Genomic DNA, 17,089 nt, shown 5'->3' on the forward strand with positions numbered 1-17,089 from the left:
CTACAGAGCCTAGTTTTCCTAGCATTTAAATGCTACCGCTGAAGGAGATGCAGAAGTGGTGATGGCATATTTCAAACATTAACTGTCTTTAGGAAGGACAAAATCCCTATCCTTCACCAAGAGGAACAGCAAACCCAAGATAAAATGTTACTGTTGAAGTAGTGATGGCTTAGTTATGTCCATTGAATCCATGCCAGGAGTTGACACTGCTACTTGATCTAACTGCTGTGCACCTGAACCACTCCCTTTCAAAGGGGAGACAAACATCAGGTAGTTTTCCAACTTAAAGTCAAACAAAAGTGGAGGAATTTCAATTATTTCACTAAATATGACACACACTCAAAAAAGTAAAAATTAAAATTGTCCATACGTCCCTACCACAAAACCAACTTCATATTCCCAAAGTCAGAAGCAGAAAAAAAACCATGTGTTTAGAAATAATTTAGCTTAAGAGCTAGCTTTGTTTTGCCTCAAACCAATGTTATTGTAAGAACTGCTGACTAACTCTCCAAAGCTATTTTAAAACAAAGACCTTCTTCATAACCTCTGTGCCTTGTGGAATGTGTGGTAGCCAGGACTCAACAGTTTACTGTAAGACAGGCCTGGCTTAACTCCTTTGAATTTAGTTTGTTTCCAGGCTGCAGACAATTATGGGTTTCAGCCCACCTCAGATGACCTGCCCAGCAGTGTCAAATCACATCATGTCTAATCACCAAATCCTTCTATGTGCTGGCATTTGTACTCTTTTGACTTTCAGGTAAGTCAATTCAGCCAATAAAGCCACCAGAAACCTAACACAGAAAAAAGAAATTTAAAGTAATCTTAGTTCAGTCTTATGCTAGTTTCTCATGAAACTGATTTACTGGAGGATCCAAAGAAAATTTCTGCCAACAAAAAAATTCTCAGGTCTGAAGCTGCCCTGTGTTTCAGGAACACTTGGTATTCCTATTAGCAGAAAAACAGATTTAGCTATCTAATAGCTAAGGCAATATTACCTTAAAACACCATATCCAAACGCATATTTACAAATGCGACTAGTATAAGACAAGTTTCAAATCTTAAACAAATCGGATTTCAGTATCCTAAATACAAGACACCAAATTTGAAACTCCCAGCAAACAATAATTTTCCTAAATGTATACGACTTCAAAAAAAAGATGTATTAGATACACCTGAAATGAAACAACTTGCAATAAATTCAAAGCTACATTCTGCCTAGTGCTCAAGAGCTAACTTAAGTTTTACACATCAGAATGACAAGACAGAAAGGACAACTCAAACTGAAGTCCTAAGAAAAAATACTCAATTTCAGAATTGTCACTCTTCAAGGCACATAAATCAAACATGACACTCAGGACACCACACAAACGTGTTGCCAAAAGGTATAACTGACATTGAGACAGCTTTCCTGCCAACTTTTTTAGATTGATTTATGTCCTTGTTCCAGTTAAAATTCAGAAATACAGAAGTAATTGGGTCTTGGATTTGGCCCCACTACTAATGAAAAGATTATGCTAGCAAGCCTAGGCTACTGACTCAGTTCATTTGTAGAACTGTTTCACTAATTTGTAAATATATTCTTCCAGTTAGATAAACTGCCTTGTTTACAGTCTGTTGTAAAGTACACGTGTATCAGAATCGCAACATGAGGCCCAAATCAGGCTCTCACTTATACAGTATATAAATGCATTAGAAGGTTGAGAAATAGAGGAAGACTTGCCCTGCATTCAATTTCACAGGACCTTTCAGTACAGCCATAGAGCTCAGGCTTGCAAATTAAAGACCCACAGGTTGCATAAGGTTCTGCAAAACAAGCAGCTTGTCATCCACAGATGGTTACAGCTAGAATCATAGAAAGCTTTAGGCTGAAAAGGACCTTAAGATCATCTATATCCAACCCCGTGCCATGGGCAGGGATATCCACTAGACCATGTTGCCAAGGCTAGGTCCAAGCTGGCCTTGAACACTGCCAGGGACGGAACATTCACAACTTCCTTGGCAGCCTGTTTCAGTGCCTCACCACCCTCACAGTAAAAAGCTTCTTCCGTATACCTAAACTGAACTACCCCTGTTTCAGTTTAAATCCATTGCCCCTCATCCTATCACTACAGTCCCTAATGAAGAGTCCCTCTCCAGCATCCTTGTAGGCCCCGTTCAGATACTGGAAGCTGCTATGAGGTCTCCACACAGCCTTCTCTTTTCCAGGATAAACAGCCCCAAATATCTCAGACTGTCTTCACACGTGAGGTGTTCCAGCCCCTTTATCCTCCACAGTGACATCCCCAGTCACTGCCCTCCCATTAATCTTGGCCCATAAGCTTTCAGTTAGTTCATTAATCCATTCTCAGGCAGAGCTCCATACACTCTACTCATTGACATGAATGGTTATACCCCCAGACCTCTCTTGTCTAAGAAGCCTGTAACTTTCCATTCCAACACTCCAGTCATAGGAGCCGTGCCACCATGTACCCCTCATGCAAATGATATATCCTTATAGACATGCACACACCTCTAATTCCTCATTTATGCCCCATACTATGGGCATTTGTATAGAGGCATCTTAGCTGAGCTCTAAATAAAGCCGACTCATTGGCTGGAATGGCTGGATTAGCCCTGCATTGCTGCAAGCATTCACTGCAGGTGCTGGCACATGACTTGGAGTTTTGTGATGGATCAGATCCCCCTCCCCCAACAAATCTGATTTAAAGCTGCCTTCATCAGCCTGGCAATTGTCCTACCAAAGATGCTCTTCTCTTCCTTGTCAGGTAGACCCCATCAGCCCTCAGTAGACCTGGCTTCCCAAAGCAAGTCCCACGGTCTAAGTAACCAAACCCCTGACTATGCACCACCCCTTTAACCATCTGTTAACCTGCCACCTTTCCTTAGAAGCACCAGTAACTTCTTTAGTGGCAGGGCAACTGGCTTTTCTTTTGTTGTGGAGAGCTGTCTTGTTGTTAGCCCCCTGCAGAGCTGCAAAGCAACTGACTCTCTGCAAGTGTCATCTAACAGGACTTGACAACCGATGGGTTGCTTGCCACAGCTTTGAGTTCAGGCCTTCACACACTTTGTAAGTCTTGGTTCAGTTTTAGAGACATATTTTACCCTCACTTTCTGGGTTCACTTACCTAGCATCAGTGCAAGTTTGCTTAACACTGACTGTTGCGCATGAGAAGTCATTACTTTCCCCTCCCCCATCACTCTAAGAGAAAAAACTTTCTTTCATTACAGATTGCATAAAACTTCAAGACTATCATGCCTGACTCTGCCTCCTCAACAGAGCATTTCATATGCTTTATCCATATTCTCCACATTCCTGGTAAGTTCACAGTACAGTAATGTAAGGGTATTTCAACCAGACAAATACCAACATCTGCCTTACACACATTTGTTCAATGTTTCCTACCTTTAAGAACTCCATAGGGTCCTTTATGTCCAGTGACTGAGTTGCAAGTTCCAGCAGCTCTTCAGAACTCTCTAGGGCATTACGACATTGGCTAAGCTGATCCTGAAGCAAAAAAAGAAAGTAAGAGTAATTAGACGAATTCACGTTAAAAAACTGGTTTATAAACTACCAGTATTAGAACAACATGGCTTTGCTGTTTGTTTGTAACAACTTAACACCTTATCTGATCAAGGCTATTACCTCTGACACATCATGTTAACTAGGACTTCACTGTGCTTGACAAGTGCACAGTAATATATGGCACATCTTATAAATCCAAAGGGGAAAAAGTTGGATAGGTGCTGAAGTCTGATTTAAAAATCAGATTTCTTTTTAAGGCCTTTTTCTCACACTATCAGGATTCCAGAAGCAAAGAAATGTGCATTTATGTGCACAATTTTTATTTCCAAAACTGTACTTCATCAATGAACTGAGAGTGTTTAATGTAACAATAGTCTTGAAAAAGACAATGATTGTATCCCCAACAAGCTCTACAACTATCACAAAAACAATCCTGAAAAATCAATACTGCTGTATAACAAATGGGGATAGTAGATGAAAAGGAAGAGACAAAGAAGGACAGAGGAGAAATTTTTCATGATCAGCTGAAACTCTATTCTTAGTAAACTACCAACCCCAGTACATAAAACAGTGCACAGAGAACTTCAAGTATTACATATCATGTAAAGATTAGTTTTGAATACACTGCAGGATCCTAAACATACCATAGGTTTAATGATGCACACTTTAAGCCTGGCAGCAGCTTTTGCATCAGCATTCACCCTACAGCTGGTTTTATACTCATATTATACTTGGCTATAGTATCTTAGAACAAGTCAATAGCAAGTAACTTTTTCTTTAACACACTTCAGGAAAGACAGCTTGTTCTAAGGTCATCACTGCCTCAAAAGCAACCAACAGTTGCATCAACTTCAAGAACAGACCTGTCTGTGCACTTCAGAAGCACAACCAGCTTTGGCAATTGTGCTGAGTTGACCTGGGCCAGTTGCCCCTCAGATTTACTGTTCAGAGACAAAATAGGAGCAAGGAAACAGTCCAACAGGCAGAAGTTCGTAAACAGTTTCCAGATAACTTCTGAAGCATGCCATTAATGCAAGTTGTAATTCATCTACTACAGCTGCTCTCCTCTTTGAGAGATATCACATGTTGACGAACTCAGATACACCATGATACTCCCAAAACGTCCCAAGCAAACACCTCAAAGCAGAGAAGCAAATGCCAAAGGCATTTTCAAACAGATTTGCAGGACTGACATGGTAACTGGATGCTTCCATCAGCATCTTCCTGAGATGCACTTGCATTTCCGTTAAATTAAATACTTTGTTATTAAAATACACTGCCCCCAAATATAACAATATTTTCAAAGCAAGGGTTTAAGGAAAACTTCCAGTTTTCAGCCAATCCAAGGAATTATTTTTGAGGGATCAGGCTAAATATTAAACCCTCACCCTTTTCCACCATATGTAGCCCCAGTATTTTAAGTTACAGCTTATTTTTCACAACAGCATCTTGTCAACTACAGAAGATTAACTACAGCACAAGCACAGTTAACTAAGGACACAAGTACAATAAACTAAGCAAGTCCATTCCTTTAAGCAGGATGTTTTATCTCACTGAAGTTCCTTGGTTTCTTCATACAAAGTTAATTTTCAGTTCCAGACAAAGATAATGGCTTGAATTAATACATTCAATGCAATAGTTTTCATGTGTTAGTTTGGTTTGGCAGATTGACTGTTGCAAAAAGCACTCTTGCAGTCCCTTAGAGGAAGCTTGGTCTGTTACAGAGCAAAGCGAATGTCTTCTGGGCCCCCGACTAGAGAACAGCCTCAGCTGAAGAACAAGTAAGACACTTAACTGTGTCAGTGATTTGTAACATTCCACTTCTTTTCATCCTCTTCTGACTAAGCAGCATTTCAGCTGTTCAACACAGATACTTGATACAACTGTACCACACCCACAAGCTTTCAGAATAATTTGGCTCAAACACACCTGAGCTTGATCAAATTAGATTAAATTTCAGATATTCACAGAAAACTAACAGATACTAGCAGAAAATTTCAGTGGTCAAGTTAAGGTGTCAGATGAGTAACTATAAGTTTTCAGTTCCAGAATAATTGCTTGCAAGATTAATGTTAGGTTTTCTTCACTATAAGGCAGAAAAATTGATACATGCCACAGCTGAATTTAATCTGCAAGCTGTTCATTGTTCATTCTTTAAGCATTTAAGTCATAAGCATGTCTGGATATTGCCAGACTTCCATCTGTTGAGACACTTCAGAAGGACTTAGAACAGACATATTGGGAGATGAAATTAAAGGTTAAAAAGTACACTTAGGTACCTAACTTCAATTGTGCACTGAGAAGTTCTGGAATGTTTTATACTCAGTCTTTAAGTATGGACATAAACAGACCTTATATAAAGAAGCCTGTGGAATTTGTTTCAGGAAACTGCTCCTAGAACTTCTTTAAACTGACTAGACATGAGAAGGTGAAGTTTGTCAGGAACAAGTATCTTCCTAATTCATCTACATAAGGAAATAGCTAGACAGCAGAATGCTACAACTAGAATCATTTCAAGAAAAAAGCTGGAGAAACAACTTCTGCTTAGAAGTTTTAACTGTGCTTTGGCCCCAGGCAACCAGACTTTGTGAAAGCTAAAGCCAACCTGCTACAGGCTACTGGGAAAAAAAAAAACAAAACAACAAAACCAAACAGACTTTATGCATGTTTCAGAAAGTTAACATTTTTCCTCTCTGAAACCCATCACAAAGATTCTTCTATATGAAATTATAAAACTACAAGCTGCCAAAACTCACACAGCAGGTTTAGTAGCAGACACCAGTATAACCTGTTCCCAAGCAATTCCAATATTTCTTTCACTGTGCACGAACGATTTCCTTCATGCTAACTAGTGGAGTGGCCAGTTCTGTCAACAGGAGAAGAGACTTTGTGCTTAAGATATCTGATGTGATTCTCCAAGTTCAAGCCTGAGTAAATCACTCTGGTGTGTATACAGGTTCAGATGCTAGTATTCCAAACTGGAGAAAGACACCAACTTCAGCCCAGAATGTATTCATTAATCTGAAAGTAGTAAACGCAGATCGAAATCCTGCGCCTATGCAGCCACTCTCCACCTGTAAGCTCTACAAGTAATATCACTTCCTTTCTACATGGTGATCTGGAGCACATAAAGACACTAGACACCATTAAGTACCCTAGAAGAAGGGACCAGAGAAACACTTGCATCAAAGAAAATATTTACACTGCACTTCCTGCATTTCTTGCAACACTACCAAAATACCACTTTCAGATGAAGTTTAAAATAGCACTTCAAAACTGCTTCCATTCAGCTGCAACAATTTGCAGATACAGTTACACAGTTACCTGTAGAGCCTGAATTTTATGGGCGGCCTCTTGCCGAATAGTGTTGGCCATAGTCCCGCTCATCTCATACAATACAGAATACAGACGATCAAATTCTTCATCCAACTCACTGATTGCACTAGAAGAGTTCACCTGAGAAGAGAATTGAAACTGACTCAATTTGTATTGGCAACAGTGGAGGCCAGGCTTTTAAGACTGTAACTCACATTGTTTGCCTAAACATGCTTTGCCACAGCTACTGGATACTTTGTCACTGCTCCCTACCTTATCAAGAGGTAAAAAACATCAGGAATGATGGACACCTACTAATCAGACTTTACATCAGGACACCGAAGACTGAAATCCATGCAAATTCCACAACACTCAAACTTGCACAGAATCCACATACTTGGCAACTTTGTTCCATGCCAAAAGACCTTGACTTCCCTCTCTCATATACATATATAGAGATTGCTAGATGTTTTTAAGGAGGTAGTCATATAGTTCCACAGAAAATGTTTTCATTTAATTCTAAAAACTGCAGTCTAGAAGCCATCCTGAAGACCTGGCTGGATGATTTCTATTTCTGCTGTTAACTTGGCCCAGCTTTAAACACAAAACAAAATTACAGTTTATTGATAGGCTAAAGGAAGCAAAGTCTCATCCTAGTGTAAATGCTCTAAAAATTAGGTCTAACTTAAGCCCAAAATTTACAGCTACTGCGAAGAGAAATAACATAGTTTTTTCTCACAAGTATCATGTACATGGTCTCAATTTTCAGTCTTCACAGCAGACCAGAAATTTAAAGATATAGACTATTTCCAAATAACAGGATCTGAAAATTTTGCATCAAAATCCATATTCTCTTCCACACAAATAAAATCTTATAATTGCTTTTCACAAGAAAAGTGAAACCATCATTCCTTTCTACTACAGACAGACTTAAAAAGTAAAATTTTTTTATTTGGTTCCAACATGAATATATATATTTTAAACTTGATTGTTATAGCCTTACACACTACCGAAACAGTTTGAAACTGATAAAACTGGAAAGCTGCTCCCCTCTCAACTACAACTTATGAGCCTTAATATATATTTATACATATACATACACACATACCTGAACATTCTTTATTGTGTAGTTCAAGATGTCAATAAAGTTGTGAATTTCATCATTCTTGTTTGCTAGGGTAGAGACAATCCTTTGCAGAGTTTCCTAGAATTACAAAAACAAGTGAGAGAAGTTGTAAAAGAACCTTCTAATTTTGTTAACCACCAGCATTTCACCAGAGATGGAAATTCATTACACATATTCTAGTTGTGGCCAATTCAACTCTTATTCTGATGGGATTAAGAGTTTGTTCAATAAAAGAAAGAATAACAAAGGTCTAAACAGCATTCAACCAAACTAAAGATCTCCAGTTGTTAGTTTAGGAGAAATCACAAATCTATTTTATGATACACCATTTCACATATTTTACTGCAACTCCCAAAAAAATCTAAACAAGACCACCTAGTGGCACCACACTCTGCCATATACAGCTTCTCCAGATGAGAAAGCTAATGTTTGTGCAACCAAATACAGAACCAATAGAGAAAAAAGCTGGTAAAAATTAACCCAGAAGAAAAACTAGTTATTTCCTACAGTCAAAAGAAGCTACTGTTTAATAACTAAGCTGACAGTTTGTTCTATAGACAGAATAAATCTGTAATGTTGATTTGAAAATTTGTCATTTCACAAGCAGCAAAATATTTTGGTGAATAATTTCTATATTCCACCTGAAAGTATCACAGTATGCTAGAGATTGGAAGGGACCTCGAAACATCATCTAGTCCAATCCCCCTGACGGAGCAGGAACACCTAGATAATGTTACACAGGAATGTGTCCAGGCGGGTTTTGAATGTCTCCAGGGAAGGAGACTCCACAACCTCCCTGGGCAGCCTCTTCCAGTGTTCCGTCACCCTCACTGAGAAGAAGTTTCTTCTCAAGTTTAAGTGGAACCTCTTGTGTTCCAGTTTGTACCCATTACCCCTTGTCCTATCATTGTTTGCCACTGAGTAGAGCCTGGCTCCATCCTCGTGACACTCCCCCTTTATATATTTATAGACACTTATAAGGTCACCCCTCAGTCTCCTCTTCTCCAAACTATAGAGACCCAGCTCCCTCAGTCTTTCCTCATAAGGGAGATGCTCCACTCCCTTAATCATCTTCGTTGCCCTGCGCTGGACTCTCTCCAGCAGCTCCCTGTCCTTCTTGAACTGAGGGGCCCAGAACTGGACACAATATTCCAGATGGGGTCTCACCAGGGCAGAGTAGAGGGGAAGGAGGACCTCTCTCGACCTACTAACCACCCCCCTTCTAATACACCCCAGGATGCCGTTGGCCTTCTTGGCCACAAGGGCACAGTATTGGCTCATGGTCATCCTGTCGTCCACTAGGACCCCCACGTCCCTCTCCCCTACACTGCTCTCTAACAGGTCGCTCCCCAGCCTATACTGGAACCTGGGGTTGTTCCTGCCCAGATGCAGGACTCTACACTTTCCCTTCTTATAGTTCATCAAGTTATTCCCTGCCCAACTCTCCAGCCTGTCCAGGTCTCACTGGATGGCAGCACAGCCTTCTGGCGTGTCAGCCACTCCTCCCAGCTTAGTGTCATCAGCAAACTTGCTGATAGTACACTCAATTCCCTCATCTAAATCGCTGATGAATATATTAAATAATACCGGTCCCAGTACTGACCCTTGAGGCACTCCACTAGTTACAGGCCTCCAACTAGACTCAGCCCCATAGACTACAACTCTCTGGCTTCTCTCCTTCAGCCAGTTCGCAGTCCACCTCACTACCTGATCATCCAGTCCACACTTCCTCAATTTAGCTGTGAGGATGCTGTGGGAGACTGTGTCAAATGCTTTGCTGAAGTCAAGGTAGACCACATCCACCGCTCTGCCATCATCAATCCACCGTGTTATTTCCTCATAAAAGGCTAAGAGATTGGTCAAGCATGACTTCCCCTTGGTGAAGCCATGTTGACTGCCCCTCATAACCCTCTTATCCTTGATATGCCTTAAGATGGCACCAAGGATGAGGTGTTCCATCACTTTCCCAGGGACGGAGGTGAGGCTGACCGGTCTATAGTTACCCGGGTCCTCCTTCTTGCCCTTTTTGAAGACTGGAGTGACATTTGCTTTCCTCCAGTCCTCAGGCACCTCTCCTGTTTCCCAAGGCTCGGTAAAGATGATGGAGAGTGGTCTAGCAATGACTTCCGCCAGTTCCCTCAGCACCCGCGGGTGCATCCCATCTGGACCCATGGATTTATGGATGTCCAGATTGCTCAACTGGTCTCTAACCCATTCCTCATCGACTAAGGCAAACCGCTCCGTCGACCTGACTTCATCTAAGGTCTCAGGGGTACAGGGCTCTTCAGGACTGCCCGCAGCAGAGTAGACAGAGACAAAGAAGGCATTCAGTAACTCTGCCATCTCTGTATCTTCTGTCACCAGGGCACCCATCCCGTTCATCAGTGGGCCTACATTGCCTCTGGTGTTAGTTTTGTCTGCCATGTATTTGAAAAAGCTCTTTTTGCTGTCCTTGACCCTTCTCGCCAGGTTTAATTCTAAGGATGCCTTAGTCCTCCTAGCTGCCTTCCTACATCCTCTAGAGCAGCCTTATATTCCTCAGAGGTGGCCAGCCCCTCCTTCCAGGACCTGTAAACTCTCCTCTTCCACTTGAGCATACCCAGCAATTCCCTATTTAGCCACGCAGTTCTCTTGGCCCTCTTCCTTGACTTCCTACGTGTCGGGATGCTCCGAACTTGAGCTCAGAAAAAGAAATCCTTGAATGTCAACCAACTATCTTGGGCCCCTTTACCTTCAAGCAGCCTTGCCCATGGGATTTCCCCTAGCAATTGCTTGAAAAGGCCAAAGTTTGCCCTGCTGAAGTCCAGGGTTGCAATTCTACTTGTTATTCTACTAGTCCTACCACACAAGATCCTGAACTCCACCATCTCGTGGTCGCTGCAACCAAGGCAGCCCTCAACCCTTACTGCTTCAACCAGATCCTCCTTGTTAGCGAGGATGAGATCCAGCAGTGCTCCTCTCCTGGTCGGCTCATCCACCACTTGCAGGAGGAATTTACCATCCATACACTGGAGGAACCTCCTGGACTGTGGCTGGGTTGCTGAGTGGTCCTTCCAGCAAACATCAGGGAAGTTAAAATCCCCCACGACGACCACGACCTGTGACTGTGAGGCCGCTCTCAGCTGCCTGTAGAAGGCCTCGTCAACTTCCTCACCCTGATCTGGTGGTCTGTAACAGACACCTACAACAGTATCCCCCACTGCCAGCCTGCCCCTTAATTCTCACCCACAGACTCTCAACTCGCTCGTCATCTGTCCCTGGACAGAACTCGGGAATGCTCTCGGACGTCGCGGGGCTGGGCTCGGCTCCTCCGCTGCCTTCTCCCTCTGCTCGGAAGCCGCCTCCTTCCGCTCCTCAACTGCACCGACCTCCTCCACCGGCAGCCGCTCCCTGCCGGCCTCCGGCCCCGCTCCCACCGCCGTTTGGTCCCCGGGGCCGCTCTCCCGGGGCGCTTCGGCCGCCGGCGGCTCCCAGGGCCACTCCCCCTCGACCCTCCGTGGCCTCACGAAGATGGAGGCGAGGGCAAGGGCCAGACGGTGAAGAGCAGCCGGACGGCCAGGTACAAGTCCATGGCTACGGCCGTCCCACCCTGCTGCTGGAGCCTGCCCGTATTACAAGTCATTGCCATAAAGCACAGTGAGACAAGAGCCTTAGCCCAAGCCCCACACTTGATAAACACTACCCAGCAAATACCTGCTCTAAGTGAGTTACAACATTCTGAAACTGTGAGATCAAGAGAAAGAACTTTGAGAGCCAGTAAATCGGCACTGCGACGAGTGACTATTAATCCTGTGAGATCTGTTGTTATCTCAACCCCTCGAGCCCCACGTTGGGCGCCAAAAAGAACTGTCTTGGTTTAAACAAAGTCAGCCATAAATAACACAGTCGCCCTCTCACTTTTTGCCCTCCCCCTGCCCCTGGAGGGATGGGAAGGAGAATCAAAAGAAGTGACCTCAAAGAGAAAAGCCTACTGATAGCTGAGAAAAAGAATCAAGGTTTGCTGTGGTATTGTCCTGGGTTTAGCAGTAGCAGTCATTTTTTCTCCTTCTTGGTAGCTGGTGCAGTGCTGTGCTTTTGGCTTTCGGCCTGGGAACGGTGCTGATAGCACCAATGTTTTTAGTTACTGCTCAAATGTTTGGTCTGGCCAAGGACTTTGTGAGCCTCATGCTCTGCCAGAGAGGAGGGGAAGCCAGGAGGAAGCAGAGACAGGACACCTGACCCAAACTAGCCAAAGAGGTATTCCATACCACAGCATGTCATGTCCAGCATGTAACTGAGAGTTACCCTGAAGGGCTAGAACTGCGGGGTTGGACTAGGTATCAGTTGGTGCTTGGTCGGGCTGGGGGGGCGAGTTATCGGTCGGCGGATAGTGAGGTGTTGTATTCTCTTCCCTTGTTATTTCCTTTATCATTATTATCATTGGTGGTAGCAGTAGTGATTTGTGTTATACCTTAGTTACTAAACTGTTCTTATCTCAACCTGTGGGAGCTGCGTTCTTTTGATTCTCCTTCCCATCCCTCCGGGAGCAGGGGAAAGGCAAAAAGGGGGGGAGTGAGAGGGTGACTCTGTGATTTATGGCTGACTTTGTTCAAACCACAACAGGTGTACTACTCCAGCTATTAAAAAACAGTAGATTCAGCTTGCACAATACATACTAAGGGGGGGGGGGGGCACAAAATTACAAAATGGAATATATAAACCTTTAGAATCAGTTTTAAGTAATATTAAGTTTTATGGCTTTGTAACAGTAGCAATGGAAAATTACTGAGGTGCATGATACACAGGAAAAAAAAAGTTGAGTACAGCTAGAGGACATAATTCTTGTACAAGAGAAATTGTTATAGTTGACACAGTTTTAAGAAAAACAGTCTAGAAGAACAGGACACAGGGATTAAGAATATCTGGGAATGGCAGGTGTCCAGGATGGGCTAGAGTTAAACCAACTGATAAGTAGGAGGACAGGAGGATTATTATGTCTCTGGTGCTAATGAACCAATTAAGCTGGTATAAGCATCTACTGCACATGCTTCAAAGGCTGCCAGAAGTGATGAAGATTGTTGGAAGAAGTAAACGACCCTCAGAGACCGCCACCACAATTCTGTACGCATGCGGGGAACTTTCTGGAAAATTATGTAATCCATACGTAGCCTCATGAATATGTATGTATGCCTTATATATGACTATATAAGGACAGCTTGTGTACCAATACGGAGACACACGTAAGGAGGAGCTATGCCCCCTGTCTCCTGGCGCCGCAATAAAGAATACCTGCTTGTCAGCTTGAAAACTTTGTTGGCAAGTTTGTTCCTGGAGTTTTCTCCGAATCATAAGGAGGAAAACAACATAAAGCACATGCAAGAGCATTTTTAAACTAAGTAAGACTATCAAGTCCAATTATGTTGAGTACTCAATCACTTTCTAAGAATTTTTCATCAATGCTCGGTACTTAAAACTACATCAAGTTGTGTAATTGTATAGTAAGTTCAGAACACATCAGCATATGCAAGTAAAAATAAAGGACAATGCGAGGGAGTGACTAACAATTTTGTTATTCAATTCTGGCTGGTTGATAGCAAGTTCTATAAGCAAAACTGATTTCAAGTTGCTCAGCTTAACATTGTTATTTGAGAACATTTAGGAAATTAAGGCATAGGGAGCAAATAAGCACACCTTTAAAACAGCTAGACCACCAAGAAGATGTTGTAGAAGTCCCTCCCATAAGCATTGTTTTAATAAACATTTGCTACTTAAATCATATTTTTTTCTGAAAAGCAAGAAAAATATTTTATCCTTACACAACATCCACAGCAAACCCAGACACTATGTCCCATGTGAGGAATCTCTACACTAGTCCTAAGCCATGCCCATACCTGTCCTCACCCCTTCCTCTGCAGTTTTCAAATCTGCAGTGATGTGTTTATTGGTACTCCAGCCCACTGTCGGTTTGCATACTGCCATGCTCACAAAGTTAGAGCAACAGCAGAAGTGAAAACTTACTGCTTTTACCACATACGTTGTGATAACGTTATGTAAAAATACAGTGGCCCGACTACAACAGCAATGACTGAAATCAGGACTTTGAGGAAAAGAAACAAAACCAGATTGGCTTCTTTCAGAAACAAGGAGTACAGCAGGTCTCAATCACTTCATTAAAGAATCCATCCATTGTCTGGTTAAACAGAACATTTTTAAGGGCAATTCTGCACAGATCAGAATGGCAGATGAAACAACGTTGTCCAACCAAGCTGCTTCTGCATTCATTACTGACCAGAGGCAATTGTTTTGCCATGTCAGACAGCCTGCAGTTAAGCCTTAGATCCTATAAACGTAACTGTCAATTTGGATGAACAAGAAAACTCCCAATCCTCTTTCAGACAGGATTTTAGGGCTTACTCAGTTACACCACATGGAAAAAAAAAGTTGGTCTTCTTGTACATAGTACTACTGAACTATGTTTGGAGGCTTTACAGCTTCATATGATAAAAGGAAAAGCTCTACATGGGAGGAATGCTTAGGAAGCCTTGGCACGATGAAATGCATAGCTGCAACTGAAAGATGGCCATCAAACAACGTTCTCCACTACATCTAAAATTGAAGCCAACTGACCAAACAGATCAGTACAGCTCTTTCAAAGTAAGCTACCAATTTCTCTGAACAAGAATTTTACCGGGTTGGGTCAAACTTGAACAAGTTTGGACACCACCTACAAATGAAGATGTAAAGCCCTAAAAATATCCACCAGCAGCAGACAGATCTTTTTCTTAAACAGCAATGCAAATAAAGTCAGCTGTTAGGAATCACTAATATACGGTATCTTCTACTGGAATTTTCTAATCATCAATATGTAATAGACACACATGCCAAATTCAGCACACTGCACTGTTGCTATTTCCTCCTGTAACAGGAATTTCTGAAAAGTCACTACAATTACATATAATGAAAAGGGTGCTAGAAAAATTACAAGCAGAAGCAGCAGCTGCTGCATGTATTCTAAATTACTTCACAAAAGGATTACAACAGCACCATGCTCTGTAAACCTTCCTGGTATTTCTACACTGAATGAAATTTACATCTATTGCCTACTGAGGGATGTAGCATTTCACAGAATCTTATTAAAACTAATTTTCTCCTAACTCACTCTAGCTAGCATGTGTCAGATGAGGTCAGTTTCAAATTAACTTTTAAAACATTACAGCACGTTTATCACAGAAGTGATTTTTGGTGCTATCAATGAGCTTCATGCTGCTTTTCACTTTTATATCCTATTCTCACTCTGAATCTAATGCATTCTTGCTAGAAAAAAAACACGTCTGGCATTTGTAAAGCAACAGAGTTGATGTGCAAGGGATGAAGAACATGAAATGACACGAAAAAGGACAGGAAGCCCTTTATTACAAGCTAACATGTGGTGGCTTGTAATCTTGCCAAAAGTATAAAACTAGACAATATACCCTTCTTCGAATAGCTAGTAACTAACATCATATAGCATATGCTGAAGCAGATGGGCACCTCATCTACTCAAAGTTAGAGTAAACTTTGATAAACTAAACAGTTTACATCAGTTCTGTTTAAGAAGCAAGTTACAAACTTGTTCAAGATCATACTGAAGTCTTTTGACAGAAGTGGATGCAGGATACAGTTAAGCATTTCTGCAGGCTTAGGACAAAATCCTGTGTCGTACTAACCTTCACATGCAGACTGAATTTCAAATTTACTTAGCCGCTATTACTTTAACCTTCTGCACTTGCCCACACATTGAAGTTGCCAGAGTTTGAAGACATACTTAAGACAATACAGCTGACAATAGCAAATTAACAACTGTAAAATAAAAGATCAACTGCAAATTTACTACTGTATTAAGAACATCCGAGCAGCACAGAAATTCAAATAACAATGACGCCACTCAGGAACATCAACCTGGAGCACCCACAACAGATGCAGCCCTCATTTATTCCTTCTCAGCAGAGGCTAATCACACATAAAACAGGCAGGGGCAGGCAGACTCAAATAGTACCTACCAGGAGCACACTTTTTTTTTGTTATTTCCTATCTCACTTTCCAAAGTGTAGCCAAGTTTCAAGTAGCAGCACACAAACACTTAACCAAAGTAGCAAACATCTGTGATCTGTACATTTAAGCCAGTAGTTACCCAGACCCTATACACAAACCAGTTGCCAAGACAAGGAAAACACCGAGGCAGGAACAGAAGCCTTTCTGCACTGAAAGCCAAAAGGCTGAGTCAGAACTCTTTCTGACAGAGTATCATTTTTAGAAAGCCCAGTCCTCTGCCAGGCACATCCCCGCTCCTCAGTGATTTCCCTGAAGGGGCAGATGGCAAGTTAGGGAAAGAGAAAATTACAGGGCAGCAGCCACAGGGGGGGGAAAAAAAAAACCAAAAACAAGAAACCAACTACAAAACGCTTTTATTAATTAGTTCCCTTCAACATAGGATGCCACCAGCGGGAAACAGAGCGGCCTAAGTACACTCATAATTACTTATGACAGGAATGCAGAGCTTGAAAGCGCTCTGCAGCAGAACCGCGCCTCATTATAGTGCAACAGCCGCAGCGCCCGCAGCCAGCGTCCGCGGGGAAGCTTCTCCCCGGCCGTCCGCAGGAGCCTTCAGCCCGGGACGAGGGAAGCGCCTTCCCGGCTCTGCCGCCCTCCCACAGCGCGGCCGCCGCCCCTCCCCTCAGGCGGCCAGGCCGAGCGCCGGGGCAACGCCGACGCCGCGGGGAAAGGCCCTTCCTGCCGCCCGCCGCAGCCCAGCTGGCTAAGGGAGCGCAGGCGCACTTTCCTTTCCGGTCCCGGCCGCCGCCGGCACTCACCCTCTGTTCGTCCATGGCGCCGAAGGGAGCGGGAGGAAGCCGCCACCGGGCCAGCCCACGGGGAACTAAGCCCAGGACACGGCGCGCCCCGCAGCGGCATACGGGCGCGCGCGGCCCAACCCCACCCCCTGCGCACGCGCTCTCTGCCCCGCGCCCTCTGCCCCGCCCCTGCCTCCGCGCACGCCAGCGGCACGTGCGCCTCGCCTACCCTGCCGGGGAGGGGCCTCTGCGCACGCGCAGTCCGGGCTCACTGCCCAAAGCGCGGGGGGGGGGGGGTGGGATGCGGGGTGCTGAGGG

The 17,089-nt window shown here is 43.2% G+C and overlaps 1 protein-coding gene across 4 annotated transcripts in view; it reads right to left on the minus strand.

The window, feature by feature from the left end:
- FSD1L (fibronectin type III and SPRY domain containing 1 like) overlaps positions 1–16,831 on the minus strand; it is a 33,585-nt gene extending 16,754 nt beyond the window's left edge. For 3 of the 4 annotated variants that reach the window (XM_061454992.1, XM_061454991.1, XM_061454990.1), the window contains exons 1-4: positions 16,793–16,831; positions 7,947–8,042; positions 6,848–6,979; positions 3,404–3,505 (exon numbers count right to left, since the gene is read on the minus strand). In XM_061454992.1, the coding sequence (XP_061310976.1) occupies positions 3,404–3,505; positions 6,848–6,979; positions 7,947–8,042; positions 16,793–16,807 (345 nt within the window). In that variant the 5' untranslated portion in view covers positions 16,808–16,831. Of the gene's footprint in view, positions 1–3,403; positions 3,506–6,847; positions 6,980–7,946; positions 8,043–16,460; positions 16,480–16,792 lie in introns of those variants that run through there. The other variant, XM_061454993.1, reaches the window with a different exon arrangement.
- Between the last annotated feature and the right edge of the window lie 258 nt (positions 16,832–17,089).

The sequence above is a fragment of the Pezoporus flaviventris genome, unplaced genomic scaffold (genome assembly GCF_033815535.1).
Source record: "Pezoporus flaviventris isolate CSIRO_AGI_PZ_B2104156 unplaced genomic scaffold, CSIRO_AGI_Pfla_v1 ptg000018l, whole genome shotgun sequence".
Classification (NCBI taxonomy): domain Eukaryota; kingdom Metazoa; phylum Chordata; class Aves; order Psittaciformes; family Psittacidae; genus Pezoporus; species Pezoporus flaviventris.